Below are 21877 nucleotides of genomic sequence, written 5' to 3'. Positions count from 1 at the left end.
CAGATTCTGCTGGCGGGGGGTGGGGAGGGGAGGGGAAGAGAGACTGACAGTGGAATTTGTGATGAACTTGCAGCAGAGGGAACTAATTCCATGACCTTAACCATCTGTTCCACCTTCTGGGCCCTGTTTTTTTGGCTTCTCTCCCTGAATCCTGCCCGAGTTCCCCAGGCAGCTCCAGCCTGATTACGTTCAGGGTTTCAGCTGCAGTCAATTAGCCCCGTCTCCCCCTGCCCGCCTCCCCTCCCCCACCCACGCTCTGCAAACACAACCATTAACACTTTGAGGCCTGAACGGCTTGTTCCGACAGACACCACACATTCAGAACGGTACCGGGGACTTCAGTTTTGTGGCGAGACTCGAGAAGCTGGGGCTGTTCTCCTTACAGCAGAGATGGTTAAGGGGAGATTTGGTAGAGGTGTTCAAAAGTATGAATTTGTTTTGATAGAGTAAGTAAGGACAAACCATTTCCACTGGCAGGAGGGTCAGTAACCAGAGGACACGATTTAGGATAATCGGCCAAAGAACCAGAGGGTCGATGAGGAGAAACCTGTTAACGCAGCGAGTTGTTGTGATCTGGAACGCGCTGCCTGAAAGGGCGGTGGAAGCAGATTCAATGGTAACTTTCAAAAGGGAATTGGATAAATACTTGAAAGGAATGAAAGGGCTCTGGGGAAATAGCAGGGGAGTGGGATTAATTGCAGCATAGACACAGTGGGCCGAATGGCCTGTGCTGTACGAGTCTATGGTATGACCCTGAAAGTGTGGAGATGGTCATTCTCTATTGACACTGGAATACAGGAAAAGCCGAGGGCCTCATCTGCCCCTCCTATCTTCAGCAGAGTCTCATCACGCCCCGCCCTGGTCTGTGCTCAATACAACAGACGCTTTAGGACCCAGATATAAGTTTCACCCCAGGCGCCGTGAGTGACGAGTGGAGTGCTCAGAGCTGCGACTGCCCCCAACGGCATCTCATTGGCAGGACGTGCTGGCCCCCGGAGCCCAGACCAGCAAACACTGGGATCCACTTCTCGGGAGGAACCCAACCGCCTCTGGGGAGAAGGTCTGGGGTGACAAAATCAGTGTGACCCCCCCCTCCTACTGAACAGGGTTAGGGACCCCTCTCTCCTCCATCGCCCTCAGAGCTAATGGTGGGCCTTCGGAATGCTGCATAGTGTGGACAGGAATTGTCGGAGAGCAGAAATTCCTGCATCCATTATACTGAGGTCGGGATCATTGCCATTAAAGGCTCGGAGCAATACTGGGCCCCGGACTGGAGCAATACTGGACCCCAGACTGGGACAATACTGGGCCTCTGACTGGGACAATACTAGGCCCCGGACTGGGACAATACTGGGCCCCGGACTGGGACAATACTAGGCCCCGGACTGGGACAATACTGGACCCCCCAGACTGGGACAGTACTGGGCCTCTGACTGGGACAATACTGGGCCTCTGACTGGGACAATACTGGGCCCCGGACTGGGACAATACTGGGCCCCGGACTGGGACAATACTGGGCCCCGGACTGGGACAATACTGGGCCCCGGACTGGGACAATACTGGGCCCCGGACTGGGACAATACTGGGCCCCGGACTGGGACAATACTGGGCCCCGGACTGGGACAATACTGGGCCCCGGACTGGGACAATACTGGGCCCCGGACTGGGACAATACTGGGCCCCGGACTGGGACAATACTGGGCTCCGGACTGGGACAATACTGGGCCCCGGACTGGAGCAATACTGGGCCCCGGACTGGGACGATACTGGGCCCCGGACTGGGGCGATACTGGGCCCCGGACTGGGGCGATACTGAACCCCGGACTGGGACAATACTGGGCCCCGGACTGGGACAATACTGGGCCCCGGACTGGGACAATACTGGGCCCCGGACTGGGACAATACTGGGCCCCGGACTGGGACAATACTGGGCCCCGGACTGGGACAATACTGGGCCCCGGACTGGGACAATACTGGGCCCCGGACTGGGACAATACTGGGCCCCGGACTGGGACAATACTGGGCCCCGGACTGGGGCAATACTGAGCCCCGGACTGGGACAATACTGAGCCCCGGACTGGGACTGGGACAATACTGGGCCCCGGACTGGGACAATACTGGGCCCCGGACTGGAGCAATACTGGGCCCCGGACTGGGACAATACTGAGCCCCGGACTGGGACAATACTGGGCCCCGGACTGGAGCAATACTGGGCCCCGGACTGGGACAATACTGGGCCCCGGACTGGAGCAATACTGGGCCCCGGACTGGGACAATACTGAGCCCCGGACTGGGACAATACTGGGCCCCGGACTGGGACAATACTGGGCCCCGGACTGGAGCAATAATGGGCCCCGGACTGGGGCAATACTGGGCCCCGGACTGGGGCAATACTGGGCCCCGGACTGGGACAATGCTGGGCCCCGGACTGGAGCAATACTGGGCCCCGGACTGGGACAATACTGGGCCCCGGACTGGAGCAATACTGGGCCCCGGACTGGGACAATACTGGGCCCCGGACTGGGACAATACTGGGCCCCGGACTGGGGCAATACTGGGCCCCGGACTGGGACAATACTGGGCCCCGGACTGGGACAATACTGGGCCCCGACTGGAGCAATACTGGGCCCCGGACTGGGACAATACTGGGCCCCGGACTGGGACAATACTGGGCCCCAAACTGGGACAATACTGGGCCCCGGACTGGAGCAGTACTGGGCCCCGGACTGGGACAATGCTGGGCCCCGGACTGGAGCAATACTGGGCCCCGGACTGGGACAATACTGGGCCCCGGACTGGGACAATACTGGGCCCCGGACTGGGACAATACTGGGCCCCGGACTGGGGCAATACTGGGCCCCGGACTGGGGCAATACTGGGCCCAGGACTGGGACAATACTGGGCCCCAAACTGGGACAATACTGGGCCCCGGACTGGAGCAGTACTGGGCCCCGGACTGGGGCAATACTGGGCCCCGGACTGGGACAATACTGGGCCCCGGACTGGGACAATGACAGCTGGGCTCAGTGTGCAAGTGGGGGCAGCGACGAGGGGGTGCTCGATGGCAATAGAGGGAGGGGAAAGGGGGCAATAAAAGGAATGGGGAAAGGGCAGAATCTGGAAGCAATGTTTTGAGATGGGCTACCAGGGTTAACTGATGTGAAGTGGAGAATTAGAATGCCAGCATTAACTGGGGGAGGGAACAAACCAGTGCCAACCTGAACTGAGGGCACGGAGGGGGGTGGGGGAAGAGTGCCTGCTTGATTTAGTCTGGGAGCGGGCGAACAGTGCCTTGCCTCTCAATTATAAGAGCATAAGACGTAGGAGCAGGAGTAGGTCATTCGGCGCCTCGAGCCTGCTCCGCCATTCAAGAAGATCATGGCTGATCTGATCTTGGCCTCCGCTCCATTTCCCTGCCCGTGCCCCATAACCCTCGACTCCCTTATCGCTCAAAAATCTTTCCCATCTGCCCTGATATCTTTCCACACGCTGTTTCCGTGTCACCCTGCCTAATTCATTCCACACGTTCACCCCTTCGTGGAAAGCAGTTAACCCCACGTTAACCCTACGTTGCCCATGGACCACCTTCTAAACTATAGCCCATGTCCCCTGTTTTGAGAGCTCTGTGGCAATCTCCACAATAAGAAAGACTTCCATTTATATCTCGCCTTTCATGACGTCCCAAACTGCTTTACAGCCAATGAACTGTAGTCAATGGTGTAATGTGGGAAATGCAGCAGTCAGTTTGTGCACAGCAAGCTCTCGCAAACAGCAATGTGATAATGACCCAATAATCCATTTTAGTGATAAATATTGGCCAGGGCACCAGGGAGAACCCCCCTAACCCTTCTTTGAAATTGCACCGGATTTTCGCAGGAATAAAATTGCTTTTATGTCCATCTGAGAAGGCAGATTGGTTTAACATCCGAAAGACGGCTCCTTCGACAGTGCAGCACTGGTTTAGGAGCTCTGGAGTGGGACTTGAACTCTCGACCACCTGACGAGCGCTACCACTGTGCCACCTATTATTATCGGTCTTCAATTCCTCTATTCCCATAAGAGTTTTGAACAGAGGACCCCAGGCTCTTCACCCTCTCCTCGTAGATCACTGATAATAGCACAGAATGTACGGGACTTTATTGGGATACTCTTGCTTAATACAAGCCTGGCATAGCGGACGTTTTTAGCAGAAGCTAAGAGGAAGATGATGAGTCTGATTCTTTGCTCCTCACACACTAGGCATCCACTGCAGTATCTATTGACATGTTGCCTGTCATTCAAACCTGGTTGCACAGAAACCCCGTTTAATGTTCCGTTACCTGCAGGAAAGATCAGACAGACGATCACAGGGAATGATATGCCTCCAGAGAGTTCGGGGTTAACTATATCCCTTTGAGTTCTGTTGCAATTCTGGTTCAAATTGTGATAAAATTGAAGAGTGGAGTGGGAGGACTTTGGAAAATAACTGGGCTCGTGGCAGCTAGGGCCAGGGAGTAGGTACTGCGGGGCCACAGTCTGTTGGCACCCTCTGCACAAACCTCCGTCAAGTGAGCTGTTCCTGTGTTGATGCTGATTAGTGATGGACAACTGTTGAGAGAGGTATGAGGGTTGAGATTCCTGCAATCATCCGCGGGTGAGGTGGATGGCAAACTCATTTAAACTTGTACGTTGTGTTTACTTTCCGTTATTTCTACATATTTAAACTGAAAGAGGGGGCGTCACTCCTCGACAGGCCTGTGGGTAGCTTGAGTCAGCAGCTGTCATGCCCAAAACAGGCTGTGTGTTTATCTGGAAGGAGACACTGGGATTAATGAAGAATTTATTTGTTCGCAAGCTGACCTAAAGTGCGGCCTGCTGACTTCAGACTCGAACACAATGGCACAGTCCTTGGTGTAATCCAAGGCCTCGCCGCTCTCCTTCGTGTCACTGCTGACCGGTTCAGTATTCACGGCGAAAGGAGGAACAATTTGGGGCAGCTTTCCTGGGCTGATTTCCAGGGTTGAATGAGGCTGTGACGGATCGCATTCTCTGACCCGAGCACACCAGCATCGACTGATTGTTCAGGGCCCTTTAGTTACTGAAGTGACATCAGCCTGCTTGGAAGGAGTCAGAGAGAGAGAGAGAAGCTGGAAGGGATCTCGTGGAGGAATTTGCAGAGTGCTGCCAAGCCTGTGTTTGCACAGTATTGACCAGAGCTAATACATCCATCACTGAGTCAGGGGAGGCTCAGGACTTGGACAACACAAAGGCCAACAAGTATGGAAACAAAGCTTGTTATTGTACAGCTGTGTGGGCAGAGACACCCTCCGGCTTCTTACTCTGCTTGATGTTCCTGGTGATTATTCCTTTTATTCCCTGGTTATTGTTCCTTAGTTGATGTTCCTGGTGGTTATTCCCTGGCTATTGTTCCCGGTGGTTATTCCCTGATTATTGTTCCTGGTGATTATTCCCTGGTTATTTTCCCGGTGGATGTTCCCTGCTTGATGTTCCCGGTGATTATTCCTTGGTTATTGTTCCTGGTGATTATTCCTTGGTTATTGTTCCTGGTGATTATTCCCTGGTTATTGTTCCTGGTGATCATTCCCTGGTTATTCCCGGTGGATGTTCCCTGCTTGATGTTCACGGTGTTTATTCCCCGCTTGATGTTCCTGGTGATTATTCCCTGGCTATTGTTCCCAGTGATTGTTCCCTGGTTATTGTTCCCGGTGGATGTTCCCTGGTTATTGTTCCCGGTGGATGTTCCCTGGTTATTGTTCCCGGTGGATGTTCCCTGCTTGATGTTCCCGGTGATTATTCCCTGGCTATTGTTCCCGGCGATTATTCCCTGGTTATTGTTCCCGGTGATTATTCCCTGGTTGATGTTCACGGTGATTATTCCCTGGTTGATGTTCCAGTGGTCATTCCCTGGTTCCTGTTCCCGGCTGTTATTCCTTAGTGCAGGGCTTCTCAACCTTTGTGCTTCTGTGGCCTCCCTCCCATGTTATAAAAACTCCACAGACCCTCTCTTTCCCCCCCCCCCCCCAGTAACACAACACACATTGTTATAGCCACTGGGGAAGGGAGGGAAGCAGCAGAGGCGGCTGATCGATGGTCTCGATCTTAGTGACAAAGACGTCCATGAGCTCCTCGCGCTTGTTGTTGGAGGTGAGGGTGGAGGAGGCAGGGGAGAGGGGATTAAGAAGACTTATGGAATGAATGGTTTATAGTCCAAAAGACTATTTTCATTCATGGAACAGAGAGAAGGAAACTATTGTAGACATTGTTTTTTACTGTGTTATTCGGGTAAACAGCTACCTCGTGTCATTTTTCCTACTTTTTTTTTGCTGTTTTATCTCTTCCTCCTCCCTGCTCCCCATAGATTCAGTTTGACACACATTGAATGAGTCAGTCAATCAGTGCTGACTTCGTTCTTTTGAATGCCCAAACCAGGTTACCGGTGGTTAGCTCCTCGTGCCCACTTGGCTTTCTACCTACTGGTGCCGGGCCGTCTTGTCTTGTGTGGGAGGCTGGGGGCCGAGATCCGCGCGCGCACGAGGCAGGGTCGCGCACATTTACTTCACCTTTCCTCTGTTCACCTTTCGGAGCAGGTGGGGCAGAGGAAGGGAACGTAAAGGAGCTCTGCGACTGATCTGAAACGCGACTGATTTGCGATGTAACTGCGATCCCTCTCCCAGCCCGGTTTGGATCTATCCCGGTGGCCGCTAGCTGCCGTTCATTGATTGTTGGGGAAGTCTGCTCCAAATGCTGCTGCCGCTCGTGTTATTAACACTGCCGCCATTACATTGGCCCAGAAATTCGGGTCGGGGGCTTCCCGCGGGTGCAAGCCCCCGACCTGCACTTACCTAGCGCGCCGGCCGTTGAGCTGTGGGCCCGCGTGGGATTCCGATCCTGGGCCTGCTCCAACTGCCGGCGTGCAGTGCTTGCGTATCCCAGGGGCGCAGTTAGTTCGATGCGTCCCTGGGATCACGTGGGCCATGAAGAGCCAATGGTAGCAGGGAATGCTTCATTCATAAGTTTGACAGGAAGAGCTGTCAAACCTATAAATACTATAAGCCCCAAAACATCACTAAAATGTCAAATACATTTTTTTTAAATCACATTTTTAAAATAACTAAATTATATAAAATAACTTTTAAACAATAATTTAAATATTTGAAAAAATGTATTACGTTTTCTAACGGGGCTAAAAATAAACTTACCTTTCTTTAAAGTATTTAAAAATAATAAACCTGTGGAAAATATGTTTTAATTTTAATTAATTCACCACTTACCTTGTTAAAAGCAGGCCTTGCTCCTGCTTTTTAAAAGTGTAACTCCTGGAGACTTACCCTCCCGGGGAAACCTGGGGGAAAAAAACGTAAGTTCGATGCGCACGCGCTGCCTCTCCGGCGCACGCGTTCCACCTCTGAATCCCTTTGTTCAGGGGACCGGAAGTGCCGGTTTCCCGCGCATGCGCAGTGCATGCAGGAAACCTGCACTTCCATTGGGTCTCTCGCTCTCGCTCCTCGGACGCATTGTATCCCCGGACAAGAGAATGAGCCGATGGCAGAGAGGTTCCACCTGGCCAAGGAGCTTCTCTTGAGGGCTTATTATTGCTCAGCTTCTAGTGACTTTGATGGACCCCTTGAAATCTTCTCGCGGTTGCCCCGGTTGAGAACCCCTGCCCCAGTTTATGTTGCCAGTGGTTATTCTGTTTGTTTTCCTTTCTTGCAGAGATGTAGACCAGAACCTCCTTTGTTGCAAAGTCAACGCTCTCGCTGTCTGAGCAGTGCCTTCCTACCCATAATGCTTTGGTGCTTCCTGCTGATGCTTCACTATCCTGGGAATTCCAAAGCTCAAGTCAATCCTGGTAAGAAATTCTGGGAATCTCCAATGTTGGTTCAGTAATCCCGGTTCAGGTGATTTGGCGTATCTGTTCATCAAGAAGGGGGGGGCGGTTCTGGGAGCACATTGGTTCCGCTAGTGAATCCAGTGAGTGACTGAGCTACACGGAACTGGAATGCCCAGGTCCTGTCCCTGCTCTGTGTCGAGTCGGCTGGTCTCAACTGAGGTGGTGCAGTTGTTGCAGTGAGGGTCAATTCAGGGGAGGTTCCGGCCCTGAGGGTCGATTCAGGGAATGTTCCAGCACTGAGGGTCGATTCAGGGAATGTTCCAGCACTGAGGGTCGATTCAGGGAATGTTCCAGCACTGAGGGTCGATTCAGGGAATGTTCCAGCCCTGAGGGTCAATTCAGGGGATGTTCCGGCCCTGAGGGTCGATTCAGGGAATGTTCCGGCCCTGAGGGTCGATTCAGGGGAGGTTCCGGCCCTGAGGGTCAATTCAGGGGAGGTTCCGGCCCTGAGGGTCAATTCAGGGGAGGTTCCGGCCCTGAGGGTCGATTCAGGGGAGGTTCCGGCCCTGAGGGTCGATTCAGGGGAGGTTCCGGCCCTGAGGGTCGATTCAGGGGAGGTTCCGGCCCTGAGGCGTCGATTCAGGGGAGGTTCCGGCCCTGAGGGTCGATTCAGGGGAGGTTCCGGCCCTGAGGGTCAATTCAGGGGAGGTTCCGGCCCTGAGGGTCGATTCAGGGGAGGTTCCGGCCCTGAGGGTCGATTCAGGGGAGGTTCCGGCCCTGAGGGTCGATTCAGGGGAGGTTCCGGCCCTGAGGGTCGATTCAGGGGAGGTTCCGGCCCTGAGGGTCGATTCAGGGGAGGTTCCGGCCCTGAGGGTCGATTCAGGGAATGTTCTAGCACTGAGGGTCGATTCAGGGGATGTTCCAGCACTGAGGGTCGATTCAGGGAATGTTCCGGCCCTGAGGGTCGATTCAGGGAAGGTTCCGGCCCTGAGGGTCGATTCAGGGAAGGTTCCAGCACTGAGGGTCGATTCAGGGAAGGTTCCAGCACTGAGGGTCGATTCAGGGAAGGTTCCAGCACTGAGGGTCGATTCAGGGGAGGTTCCGGCCCTGAGGGTCGATTCAGGGAATGTTCCGGCCCTGAGGGTCGATTCAGGGAAGGTTCCAGCACTGAGGGTCGATTCAGGGAAGGTTCCAGCACTGAGGGTCGATTCAGGGAATGTTCCGGCCCTGAGGGTCGATTCAGGGAATGTTCCGGCCCTGAGGGTCGATTCAGGGAATGTTCCAGCACTGAGGGTCGATTCAGGGAATGTTCCGGCCCTGAGGGTCGATTCAGGGAATGTTCCGGCCCTGAGGGTCGATTCAGGGAATGTTCCGGCCCTGAGGGTCGATTCAGGGAATGTTCCAGCACTGAGGGTCGATTCAGGGAATGTTCCGGCCCTGAGGGTCGATTCAGGGAATGTTCCGGCACTGAGGGTCGATTCAGGGAATGTTCCAGCCCTGAGGGTCGATTCAGGGGATGTTCCAGCCCTGAGGGTCGATTCAGGGAAGGTTCCGGCACTGAGGGTCGATTCAGGGAAGGTTCCAGCACTGAGGGTCGATTCAGGGAATGTTCCGGCACTGAGGGTCGATTCAGGGAATGTTCCGGCACTGAGGGTCGATTCAGGGAATGTTCCAGCCCTGAGGGTCGATTCAGGGAAGGTTCCAGCACTGAGGGTCGATTCAGGGAATGTTCCGGCCCTGAGGGTCGATTCAGGGAATGTTCCGGCACTGAGGGTCGATTCAGGGGAGGTCGTTGCTCCTGAGATGACCCAGTGATTGCTGCTGGTAATTGTGTGAAGGTTTGGTGAGGCTCAGTTGGGATGCTCTCTCCTGCTGGGTTTCCTGCTGGCACTTATTGGGCCGGCATTTATTACCCAGCCCTAGATACCCTGCGAAGGTGGTGGTGGGCCACCTTGAACCGCTGGTAGTGGTTTGAAACAACTGAGAGATTTGCTCAACCACTTTCAGAGTTAAGTGTCAACCATGTTAGTGTGGGACGAGAGTTGCGTATTCCAGGCCGGGTAAGGACGGCAGATTTCCTTCCCTAAAGGACATTAGTGAACCGGTTGTGCTTTACGACAATCCGACAGCTTCGTGGTGACTTTCTCTGATACCAGGTGGTAGAGTTTCCGCTGGGTTGTGCTGGTTTTTCCAGGGCCAAAAACCCAAAACCGGCGGAAAAGGTTGAGGAAGTTGTATCCAGCGCAACTCAAGTTTCCGCGATCTTTTTGCACTGGTTTAACATCGCGCTGGAAGCTGGCCCCGGCCCCAGATCGACGTAATCACCATGGTGAGCTGCCGCTGATTGCGCCCGTTTGTGGCCCTTTGAGGAGGCTCTTAAAGTTAAGCTTTTTTTTTTAGGCACAAGGACATTAATAAGCACTTAGTAAAAGCCTTAAAAAATAAAAAAATATTCAATTTATTAAGAACTGATTACTGTAGACCAATGAAACTATTAAATGGTTCTGTATAGTTTTTATAAAGTCATTTTCAGTGATTTAAAATCGGTTCACTCACGGGTGGTGGACGAGACACTGATTAAAATGCTTCTTTTTTGTGATAAACCCATTTTCAGCTGTATTAATAAGACCAGGTTTCTGCTCTTAAATATACCGAGGAATATTTTTTCATGCAAGGGGAAAGAGATGAACAATTACGTTCTAAAACGCTGCCCGTTCACGGAAGATTTTACGTTTGTGATTATGCAAAATGAGTTTGAGCGGGAACTTGAGCCATAACTTCACTTCGGAAAGCCGGCGGCATTTCGAGCGCAATTTGCGCCCGGATTGCAGATTGCGTCCAAAGCGGGGACTCTACCCACAGATTTTTACCTGGATTACTAGTCCAGCAACATAAACTCGGCACAGCACAGGGGCAGTTAAAACTGTTGTTGTGATCTGGAATGCACCGCCTGAAAGGGACTAATTGGACAGCCCTTCCAAAGAGCCGGCAGGGGCACGATGGGCCGAATGGCCTCCTTCTGTGCTGCAGGATTCAGTGATTCTGCAATTGATGAAGGAGCACAGTTGGCCGTATTTGATTCATTGGGATTTATTCTGCGTGGGGTCTGAAGTGTAACCTTGCAGTTGCCCAGGTGCCGGTTCACCTGTTACTGAGGTGTCCTTTATTGCCATACTCCTCTCCATTTGGCAGGATTGTGCCGCTACCCGTTGGGTATGCAGGATGGGACGATCCGAGATGAAGACGTCACCGCCTCCAGTGAGTGGTACGGGTCAACCGCAGCCCGATTTGGCAGGTATGGATCCGGCGCAAGCGCCCAGCGACTGCCCTGCCCCCCCTTTAAATAACATGTATCGCTGTCATCGGGCAGGCCCCGCCTGCTCCTCCGCCCCCCAGGGGTGTGTGTCTGTCCTCTGTTTCGCGACCTCCTCAGTCTCCCATTCTTCACTCTGTCCTGGTGCAGCCTCATTCTGTGGGACCATGTGCTGAGCTCACACATCAGACCCTCATCGTGATGGTGTAGGTTGGTGTTCTCTCCGTCCTATGAAGCCCCCGGACATGTGCCAGCTCGTATTTCTCCAGCTAAAGGTTCTCCGCTTTCTGTGTCCCCCTTCCACCACTCTATTGGGGCAAGTCTCGGGACTGCGTGTTCCTTATTGCTTCCCAGAATATTTGTGCTCAGTAGCGGTGGGGGGTCAGCCTTGGCTGGGTCTCCACAAACCACCCCTCGAGGTGTACTCTGCACCGACCTCTCCTTGTGTCCATCATGTACTGAGATCCCAGGAGCCTGGTTTAGTCCAAGCTTGGCAGCAGCTGGAAAGAGCTGTGCTTTGGATGCCAAGTAGAGAAATGTTGGCCTTAACACCACATGCCAGTCGTACCCCATCCAATCTAATCCAGTACTAGAGTTTGTTCGATCCTGTGGGGATTTGCCCAGGTATTGTCCAATCCTGTGGGGATTTGCCCAGAGATGGTGCGGCCCTGCGGGGATTTGCCCAGAGATGGTGCGATCCTGCGGGGATTTGCCCAGAGATGGTGCGATCCTGCGGGGATTTGCCCAGATATGGTGCGGTCCTGCGGGGATTTGCCCAGAGATGGTGCGGTCCTGTGGGGATTTGCCCAGGTATTGTCCGATCCTGTGGGGATTTGCCCAGAGATGGTGCGGTCCTGTGGGGATTTGCCCAGAGATGGTGCGGTCCTGCTGGGATTTGCCCAGAGATGGTGCGGTCCTGTGGGGATTTGCCCAGAGATGATGCGGTCCTGCGGGGGTTTGCCCAGAGATGGTGCGGTCCTGTGGGGATTTGCCCAGAGATGGTGCGGTCCTGCGGGGATTTGCCCAGAGATGATGCGGTCCTGCGGGGATTTGCCCAGAGATGATGCGGTCCTGCGGGGATTTGCCCAGAGATGGTGCGGTCCTGTGGGGATTTGCCCAGAGATGATGCGGTCCTGTGGGGATTTGCCCAGAGATGGTGCGGTCCTGCGGGGATTTGCCCAGAGATGGTGCGGTCCTGCGGGGATTTGCCCAGAGATGGTGCGGTCCTGCGGGGATTTGCCCAGAGATGATGCGGTCCTGCGGGGATTTGCCCAGAGATGGTGCGATCCTGTGGGGATTTGCCCAGAGATGGTGCGATCCTGTGGGGATTTGCCCAGAGATGGTGCGGTCCTGCGGGGATTTGCCCAGAGATGGTGCGATCCTGCGGGGATTTGCCTAGAGATGGTGCGATCCTGCGGGGATTTGCCCAGAGATGGTGCGGTCCTGTGGGGATTTGCCCAGGTATTGTCCGATCCTGTGGGGATTTGCCCAGAGATGGTGCGGTCCTGTGGGGATTTGCCCAGAGATGGTGCGGTCCTGTGGGGATTTGCCCAGGTATTGTCCGATCCTGTGGGGATTTGCCCAGAGATGGTGCGGTCCTGCGGGGATTTGCCCAGAGATGGTGCGGTCCTGCGGGGATTTGCCCAGAGATGGTGCGGTCCTGTGGGGATTTGCCCAGAGATGGTGCGGTCCTGTGGGGATTTGCCCAGAGATGGTGCGGTCCTGTGGGGATTTGCCCAGAGATGGTGCGATCCTGTGGGGATTTGCCCAGAGATGGTGCAGTCCTGCGGGGATTTGCCCAGAGATGATGTGGTCCTGTGGGGATTTGCCCAGAGTTTGTCGACCGTGTGATTCCCAGAATGCTGCAGGTTTCCTGGTCTCCCCGGGGAATGGCCCAGCAGGATAGATTGCCAAATCTCCTCTCCTTTCAGTAAAATCGGGTAAAACCCAAATAAAATCAGACAAGGGGAATTGTGTTGGTGGCGGAATATCCTTCACCTCCTCAGGACCTCCTCCCACTCTGAGCAAGCACACGGCTTTGGACTTAACAGACAGCTGAGCAAGAATGACGTCTAATTACTACCATCTACCGGTCAGCTCCTCAACCAATGAGAAAGAGAGGCTTGCATTTATATAGCACCTTTCACATCCTCAGGACGTCCCAAAGCGCTTTACAGCCAATTAAGTACTTTTGAAGTGTAGTCGTTGTTGTAATGTAGGAAACACGGGCAGCTAATTTTATGCACAGCAAGCTCCCACAAACAGCAATGGGAAAATTAAAGATCATGGGCTAGAAATTCAGTCGGCTTTGCGCCCAGTTTTCACCCAAAGAGGGCTTTTGCGCCACTTGCTGAGCTTTCGCCGATATTCAGCGCTGCGGTAATGGCGGCGTTAGCCAGTAGCGCTGCGCCGCCACCGATGACGTCATCAGTGTGCGCAGCGCCCCGCTACCGGCCCGACCGCCATATTGAGTTGCGGCCGCCTCTTCCGCAGCGGCCGCAAACAGCGATCAGAAAACGGGGCCGTCCTGTAGCCTTAGTGGGGCGTTTTAAGGTGGAGGTGCGGCCGGCCGCTTTTTCGGCGGCTGCCTGCCCGCACCTCCTTCCCCGGCCTCCTCCACCAACCCCCCCCCCCCCCCCCCGCGGCATTGCCGGCTGCTTTCCGCGAACCCGGCACTTCTCCGTGGTGCCGGGCTCATTTACCGGCACTATCCAGCGGCGATCTCCCCGTTGCAGGCACCTCCCCCTTAAGAGAAGGAGGAGTCCTGCAGTACCGCAGCCTGCCGCTCCGCAGCGGGTGGCGCAGCGGCGCCTAGAGCGCTGAAATTCAGTTTCAGCGCCCCAAGCGGGGGCGGGCACACCCTGGAATAGCGCCCGGTTCCGACTTGGGGCGCTGATGCGCCATCAATTACTCAAAAGACTGAGGTTGAGCGAGTAACAATCAGGCTTTTATTAACTAAAGAATGAAGGTCTTGTCTCGAGTGGTCGACCCGTCCAGAATACTAAGGGACTGGGAGGTAGTCACTTATATACCTGGAATAGTGGGAGGAGTCAGCCGAGGCATGTCCAGACCTGTACCTAGTGGAATACACATACAGACACAGACACAGACAGGTATGACAGTGGTTTACCACAGGCGCAAAAACTGAATATCTGATGGGCGCAACTGGCTCTGCGCTCAGCGCTAACTTTTGGGCGCACGCCAGCTGGCGGGCCCAAAGTGAATTTCTAGGCCCATCTGTTCACGTGATATTGGTTGAGGGATAAATGTTAGCCAGGACAGAGTAAATTAATAAGGCAGAATAAAGAGTAAATGGCCAGAGGTCACATGCTGAGTTGTTATTCCGTAGTTAATTGTCTTTTGCACACACGGGAACCTTTTCTTCGACTACAGGATCGAATCTGGCCAACCCTGCCTTATTCGAACAGTTCCAACCCGCTCAACACAGCTTAATTCACTGAGTTCATGCTCCAGCTCATTAGCTGTCCCGACACAGATCCTGGGGCTCCCTGTATTTGAAGATCTGTCGGCTACACTCAGCAGTAAGGGCCTGTCCTGCCCATGACTGAGCAAACCGCACAGTGTGCATCTGTTTGGCTGTGGCTTGGCTCCTCCCTCGAGGGTTGAAGACAGCCAACAAATACTGTGGGAGCATTTGCATCGAGTTAGTCTGGAGACAGGGTTCTGACTGCAGCTTGTTCCTTCACCCCCTGTGCCAGGATTTCTCCTTTCTCCACTTGCCAACCTGGGATTTCCTGCCATTCCAATCATTGGGCGGAAAATGATGGGATGGCGAGTGCAGAAAAGGAAAACCCCCGGCTCTTGTCGGCCTTGCCTCAGTGGGCAGCGCTCTCGCCTCTTGAGTCAGAAGGTCGTGGGTTCAAGTCCCGCTCCAGAGACTTGAGCACAGAAATCCAGGCTGACACTCCCAGTGCAGTGCTGAGGGAGTGCCGCACTGTCGGAGGGGCCGTCTTTCAGATGAGATGTTAAACCGAGGCCCCGTCTGCCCCCTCAGGTGGATGTAAAAGATCCCATGGCGCTATTTGGAAGAAGAGCAGGAGAGTTATCCCCGGTGTCCTGGCCAATAATTATCATTCAATCAACATCACTAAAACAGATTATCTGGTCATTATCACATTGCGGTTTGTGGGAGCTTGCTGTGCGCAAATTGGCTGCTGCGTTTCCCACATTACAACAGTGTCTCCACTTCAAAAGTGCTTCGTTGGCTGTAAAGATCTTTGTGACATCTGGTGGTCATGAAAGGCGCTATATAAATGCAAGTCTTTCTTTTTTTGTGTCTTGTGACTGAGTTCAAAGGATGTCTAGCAGACTAAGACTGGACAAATGGGCTTCACCTTTCGTTTTACAACTGGCCTCAGTGACGCTAGACAACCGAGTCATCCAGGACTCCTGGTACTGGTCGTGGCCAATGACTCCCTGAAATGTGTGAGTGAGTGAGTCAGTGCGGATATGAGTGAGTCAGTGTGGATGTGAGTGAGTCAGTGTGGATGTGAGTGAGTGAGTCAGTGTGGATGTGAGTGAGTGAGTCAGTGTGGATGTGAGTGAGTGAGTCAGTGTGGATGTGAGTGAGTGAGTCAGTGTGGATGTGAGTGAGTGAGTCAGTGTGGATGTGAGTGAGTGAGTCAGTGTGGATGTGAGTGAGTGAGTCAGTGTGGATGTGAGTGAGTCAGTGTGGATGTGAGTGAGTCAGTGTGGATGTGAGTGAGTGAGTCAGTGTGGATGTGAGTGAGTCAGTGTGGATGTGAGTGAGTCAGTGTGGATGTGAGTGAGTCAGTGTGGATGTGAGTGAGTCAGTGTGGATGTGAGTGAGTCAGTGTGGATGTGAGTGAGTGAGTCAGTGTGGATGTGAGTGAGTGAGTCAGTGTGGATGTGAGTGAGTGAGTCAGTGTGGATGTGAGTGAGTGAGTCAGTGTGGATGTGAGTGAGTGAGTCTGTGGATGTGAGTGAGTGAGTCTGTGGATGTGAGTGAGTGAGTCTGTGGATGTGAGTGAGTCAGTCAGTGTGGATGTGAGTGAGTGAGTCAGTGTGGATGTGAGTGAGTGAGTCAGTGTGGATGTGAGTGAGTGAGTCAGTGTGGATGTGAGTGAGTGAGTCAGTGCGGATGTGAGTGAGCGAGTCAGTGCGGATGTGAGTGAGCGAGTCAGTGCGGATGTGAGTGAGCGAGTCAGTGCGGATGTGAGTGAGCGAGTCAGTGCGGATGTGAGTGAGCGAGTCAGTGTGGATGTGAGTGAGTGAGTCAGTGTGGATGTGAGTGAGTGAGTCAGTGTGGATGTGAGTGAGTCAGTGTGGATGTGAGTGAGTGAGTCAGTGTGGATGTGAGTGAGTGAGTCAGTGTGGATGTGAGTGAGTGAGTCAGTGTGGATGTGAGTGAGTGAGTCAGTGTGGATGTGAGTGAGCGAGTCAGTGTGGATGTGAGTGAGCGAGTCAGTGCGGATGTGAGTGAGCGAGTCAGTGCGGATGTGAGTGAGCGAGTCAGTGCGGATGTGAGTGAGTGAGTCAGTGCGGATGTGAGTGAGTGAGTCAGTGCGGATGTGAGTGAGTGAGTCAGTGCGGATGTGAGTGAGTGAGTCAGTGCGGATGTGAGTGAGTGAGTCAGTGCGGATGTGAGTGTGTGAGTCAGTGTGGATGTGAGTGAGTCAGTGCGGATGTGAGTGAGCGAGTCAGTGCGGATGTGAGTGAGTGAGTCAGTGCGGATGTGAGTGAGTGAGTCAGTGCGGATGTGAGTGAGTGAGTCAGTGCGGATGTGAGTGAGTGAGTCAGTGCGGATGTGAGTGTGTGAGTCAGTGTGGATGTGAGTGAGTCAGTGCGGATGTGAGTGAGTGAGTCAGTGTGGATGTGAGTGAGTGAGTCAGTGTGGATGTGAGTGAGTGAGTCAGTGCGGATGTGAGTGAGTGAGTGTGGATGTGAGTGAGTGAGTCAGTGTGGATGTGAGTGAGTCAGTGCGGATGTGAGTGAGCGAGTCAGTGCGGATGTGAGTGAGTGAGTCAGTGCGGATGTGAGTGAGTGAGTCAGTGCGGATGTGAGTGAGTGAGTCAGTGCGGATGTGAGTGTGTGAGTCAGTGTGGATGTGAGTGAGTCAGTGCGGATGTGAGTGTGAGTCAGTGTGGATGTGAGTGAGTGAGTCAGTGTGGATGTGAGTGAGTGAGTCAGTGCGGATGTGAGTGAGTGAGTGAGTGTGGATGTGAGTGAGTGAGTCAGTGTGGATGTGAGTGAGTGAGTGTGGATGTGAGTGAGTGAGTCAGTGTGGATGTGAGTGAGTGAGTCAGTGTGGATGTGAGTGAGTGTGTGTGGAGGGGAGTTTGTGAGTGTGAGTGAGTCAGTGAGTGTGTGTGTGTGGAGGGGAGTGTGTGAGTGTGAGTGAGTCAGTGTGAGTGTGTGTGTGTGGAGGGGAGTTTGTGAGTGTGAGTGAGTCAGTGTGAGTGTGTGTGTGTGGAGGGGAGTTTGTGAGTGTGAGTGAGTCAGTGTGAGTGTGTGTGTGTGGAGGGGAGTTTGTGAGTGTGAGTGAGTCAGTGTGAGTGTGTGGAGGGGAGTTTGTGAGTGTGAGTGAGTCAGTGTGAGTGTGTGTGTGTGGAGGGGAGTTTGTGAGTGTGAGTGTGAGTGAGTCAGTGTGAGTTTGTGTGTGTGGAGGGGAATTTGTGTGTGTGAGTGAGTCAGTGTGAGTGTGTGTGTGTGGAGGGGAGTGTGTGAGTGAGTGTGAGTTTGTGTGTGTGGAGGGGAGTTTGTGAGTGTGAGTGAGTCAGTGTGAGTGTGTGTGTGTGGAGGGGAGTTTGTGTGTGTGAGTGTGAGTGAGTCAGTGTGAGTGTGTGTGTGTGGAGGGGAGTTTGTGAGTGTGAGTGTGAGTGAGTCAGTGTGAGTGTGTGTGTGTGGAGGGGAGTTTGTGAGTGTGAGTGTGAGTGAGTCAGTGTGAGTGTGTGTGTGTGGAGGGGAGTTTGTGAGTGTGAGTGAGTGTGAGTTTGTGTGAGGGAGGGAGCGAGTGCGGGTGTACATGCATTGGGTGAAGCCAGACTTGGACTTGGCTTTGATGCTCTCACGGCAGAATAGCTTGACTGCCTGGGATCACATATGATGAATGTCCACCTGGGTGTGAGCTATTTGAGTTCTACCAGCGCCTGTGGAACTGGACCCAGAGAACTCTGGAACTGCAGGAGAACACGGGGGATGTTTGGAGGAATACAGATTGTTTAAACCGTAAGCGTTGTGCCAGCAAGCCCTGGCTGCTGTTACTGTGGTGTAAAATGTGACTCCACCTTTGAACACTGTAAGGGCCTGTGGGTCCAGTGCAGTGCCTTGCTGCCCCCTGCTGGCCGTGCACCAGTGACGCGAGTGCCCTGTCTTGTCTTTCAGACTGGGGAAGGAGCGGGGGGACGGAGCCTGGTGTCCGGTCGACCTCCTGTACCCAGACAGCGCGGAGTACCTGCAGATTGACCTCCACGCCCTCAACTTCATCAAGCTGCTCGGCACGCAGGGGCGGCATGCCTACGGGAGCGGCAACGAGTTTGCTCGTGCTTACCAGCTGGATTACAGCCGGGACGGGAGGCGCTGGATAACCTGGAAGGATCGCCAGGGGAAACGGGTGAGGAACGCGCCCACCCCGTCCACCTGCCTGCTTCCTCATAGAATCTTAGAATTTTAAGAAAGAAAAGACTTGCATTTATATAGCGCCATTCACGACCTCAGGACGCTGTACAGCCAATTAAATACTTTTGAAGTGTAGTCACTGTTGTAATGTAGGAAACCCGGCAGCCAATTCGGGCACAGCAAGCTCCCACAAACAGTAATGATAATGACCAGATAATCTGTTATAGTGATGTCGAATCGTACAGCACAGAAGGAGGCCATTCGGTCCATCGTGCCTCTGCCAGCTCTTTGAAAGAGCTATCTCCTGCTCTTTCCCCACCGCCCTGCAAAATATCTCCCATTCAAGTATATATTCCAATTCCCTTTTGAAGGTTATTATAGAATCTGCTTCCACTCCACTTTCGGGCAGTGCATTCCAGATCACAACACCTCGCGGTGTCAGACAATTTCTCATCTCGCCTCTGGTTCTTTTGCCAATTATCTTAAATCTGTGGCTCTCCTGCCAGTACAAACAGTTTCTCATTAAACCCTTTATGATTTTGAACGCCTCCATTGAATCTTCTCCTAACCTTCTCTGCGCCAAGCCTCCCCAGTCCCTCCCCCGATTGTGAGGGAATTCCCAGCCCCCCCCCCCCCAGTTCCGCAACTTGATTGCCCTGGAACTCCTCCACCCACGTGTCCCACTCCAGCGAGGTAGTCAATCTGGCCGGGTGTCGGACGGGTTCTTCACCCACTACCGGGCGCCCTGCACCCATACTCTACCCCATAGCCCCCCGCCACCCCGGTAAAAATCGAGGCCAAAAATTCAGGGGTCATTCAAGAGGCAGATCAGATGCTGTGACAGGGGAGCAGCCTCGTAGGCTTCGGTAAAAGGCTGAGCTGGGCAGGCCGAATGGCCGCCTTCATTGCTCAATCCCACAGCTTAATGCGCTTTCGTTCGCCTCTTTTCCGCACTGCTGCAGTCCCTATCCCGATACGCGGCCCCTCTAATCTCTGGCACATTCTTCCGCCCTGCAGGTTATCCCGGGAAATGTCAACACTTACGACATTGTTCTGAAGGACCTGTTGCCTCCGATCATTGCCCGCTATGTGCGGGTGATCCCCGTGACCGAGCAGCCGTCGAGCGTGTGTATGCGTGTCGAGCTCTACGGCTGTATCTGGATTGGTGAGTCCAAGTCTTCCTCGATATTCCCACAGACCTGCCCCGTAGTTTAAAGATTGGGGGACGGACAGGTCCCCTTTTTATTACAATCAATTCTGAGATTATCACCAGCGCTCTGCGATTCCCTCTGTGACATCCCGGGGGCCCTCGGCCATGAGCTTACAGTTTACATAGAATTTACATCAGACAAATGAGCCATTCGGCCCATTGCTGTTTTTGTGTATCCCACATGAGCCTCTTTCTCCGATTCCCTGCTCTCCCCTCTCCTGTTGGACTCCGTGTTGAGGGGCAGCTCCAAGGGCACTGGCTGACCTCACCACTGAGCTCAATTGGCCTCCCTCCTTTGTGTGAAATTGTGAGCAAGCTATTTGACCACGGAGGCCATCACAGTGGAGTCTGTGCCCCTCCTTGGCCGCCCATCACACCTGCACGGTCCAGCCGGCTCATATCACCGGTGATCAGGAGAGTGTTTATCTTCCTCTTTCCGTGGTAGCCCAGGGCATCAAGGTGATTGTCCCACCACTGCCCCAGGCAAGATCAGGTAATTGAACGCGGGATCTTTCTATCCTCTCTGCGGCTCTGTCTCACAGTGGGGAGTGAAGCGACAAACTGGGCCATTGGGGGGTGCGATCAGTTTGAGCTGGCCAGCTACCTCTGCCCCAGTGCTGATTGCTCCGTGGTACAACCCAATGCCACGTGTGTGGCTGGTTGTGGGCTGGCGGGTGGGGAGGGGCGGAAGTGACTGTGGGTGGGAGAGGTCATCTGGATCCTGTCCTCTGGCATGCTTTGGCCCATCCTTTCACCCTAGATTAGGATTCCCACTTGGGAGGCCTGCATCGCGCCCTGTGTCGTACCAGAGCTGTCGCTGTGGGCGCCCAGGGGAGTCAGTTACTGCTAGCTGGTGTGCCTCAGGCACTGAATGCACTGGTGGTCTCTTCCTGTCGAACACGAGGGGTCTTCACTCTACCCAGCCTGGATCAAAACCGGTGACTGGGCACCACCTTTCCTTTGTAATCAAAGGGTATTGAGTGTTTAGAAAATCTCATGCGAGAGGTGCCGAGGTGAGCATGTTAATAAAATGGCTGATTGGAAAGTCAGCCATTCTACCCGGCCATTGTCTCTGCCCACACTCGGATGTGCCAGAACTACACAACAGACTAGTTTCACCATTACCTGTACGTACAGTGGCACAGTGCGATGTGTGGGAGATACTGACTTGGGCCATGTGTGTGGACCTAATGAACTCATTGCTATCTGTGTCTAGACGGCCTCTACTCGTACAGTGGGCCCGTGGGACAGACCATCGCAAACCCAGGGGCAGCGGTCGTCTACCTCAATGACTCCACGTATGATGGGTTCCAGGACTCCAGGTAAGGCTCGATGTCGGGCACATGTTATAATATTGAAGAAGCGACAATGGAGCATTTTTAGCTATTAATTATTGAACTCTTTCTTGCTAATCATTATGCACCCAGGTTTAGAGTCAGTTACTGCTAGCTGTCTCTGCAAACTGCAGAGATTATGCATGGCCTGGTGTGCCTCAGGGAGTGAACGCACTTGTAGTTTGTTCCTGTCGAACACAAGGGAGGAAAAATTGAGTCGCGCCCCCTTAGTGCCCGGAAAAAATTAGTGCCCCCGCAGCCGAAATTCAACGGTAGCGCCCCAAGAGGGAAGCGGGGTGCTACTGGAAGCGCCCCTCCTCCCTCTTGGGATGCTGCGAGGGAATATCGCGGTGATACGTGCCGCAGTACTGCAGGCCTTTCTCCCCTTCTTAAAGGGGAGGGGCCTTGCGCAGCGCGACCCGGGGCCCAGCTGGGCCACCAGGGATCGGAGTGCCGGCAAAAGAGCCCGGCACTCAAGAGAAGTGCCGGGCTCACGGAGCGCAGCCGGCACCCCGCGGGGGGGGGGGGGGCTGAAGAGAAGACCGGGGACGGCAGCGGAGGCAGGTGCTGGTAGGCGGCCAGCAACAAAA

General features: G+C 53.9%; 1 protein-coding gene across 2 annotated transcripts in view; it reads left to right on the top strand.

The window, feature by feature from the left end:
* Positions 1 to 21877, top strand: part of LOC147101892 (discoidin domain-containing receptor 2-like) — a 107896-nt gene that overhangs the window by 64442 nt on the left and 21577 nt on the right. The window contains exons 1-6 of one of the 2 annotated variants that reach the window (XM_085965913.1): positions 3252 to 4599; positions 7714 to 7849; positions 11024 to 11126; positions 18510 to 18738; positions 19761 to 19908; positions 21170 to 21275. In XM_085965913.1, coding sequence (XP_085822039.1) covers positions 4567 to 4599; positions 7714 to 7849; positions 11024 to 11126; positions 18510 to 18738; positions 19761 to 19908; positions 21170 to 21275 — 755 coding nt within the window. In that variant the 5' untranslated portion in view covers positions 3252 to 4566. Of the gene's footprint in view, positions 1 to 3251; positions 4600 to 7713; positions 7850 to 11023; positions 11127 to 18509; positions 18739 to 19760; positions 19909 to 21169; positions 21276 to 21877 lie in introns of those variants that run through there. The other variant, XM_085965914.1, reaches the window with a different exon arrangement.

Source organism: Somniosus microcephalus, chromosome 23 (assembly GCF_052327205.1).
Source record: "Somniosus microcephalus isolate GS21.2 chromosome 23, FLI_Smic_1.0, whole genome shotgun sequence".
Lineage (NCBI taxonomy): Eukaryota > Metazoa > Chordata > Chondrichthyes > Squaliformes > Somniosidae > Somniosus > Somniosus microcephalus.
This window is presented reverse-complemented; position numbering and strand designations above follow the sequence as displayed.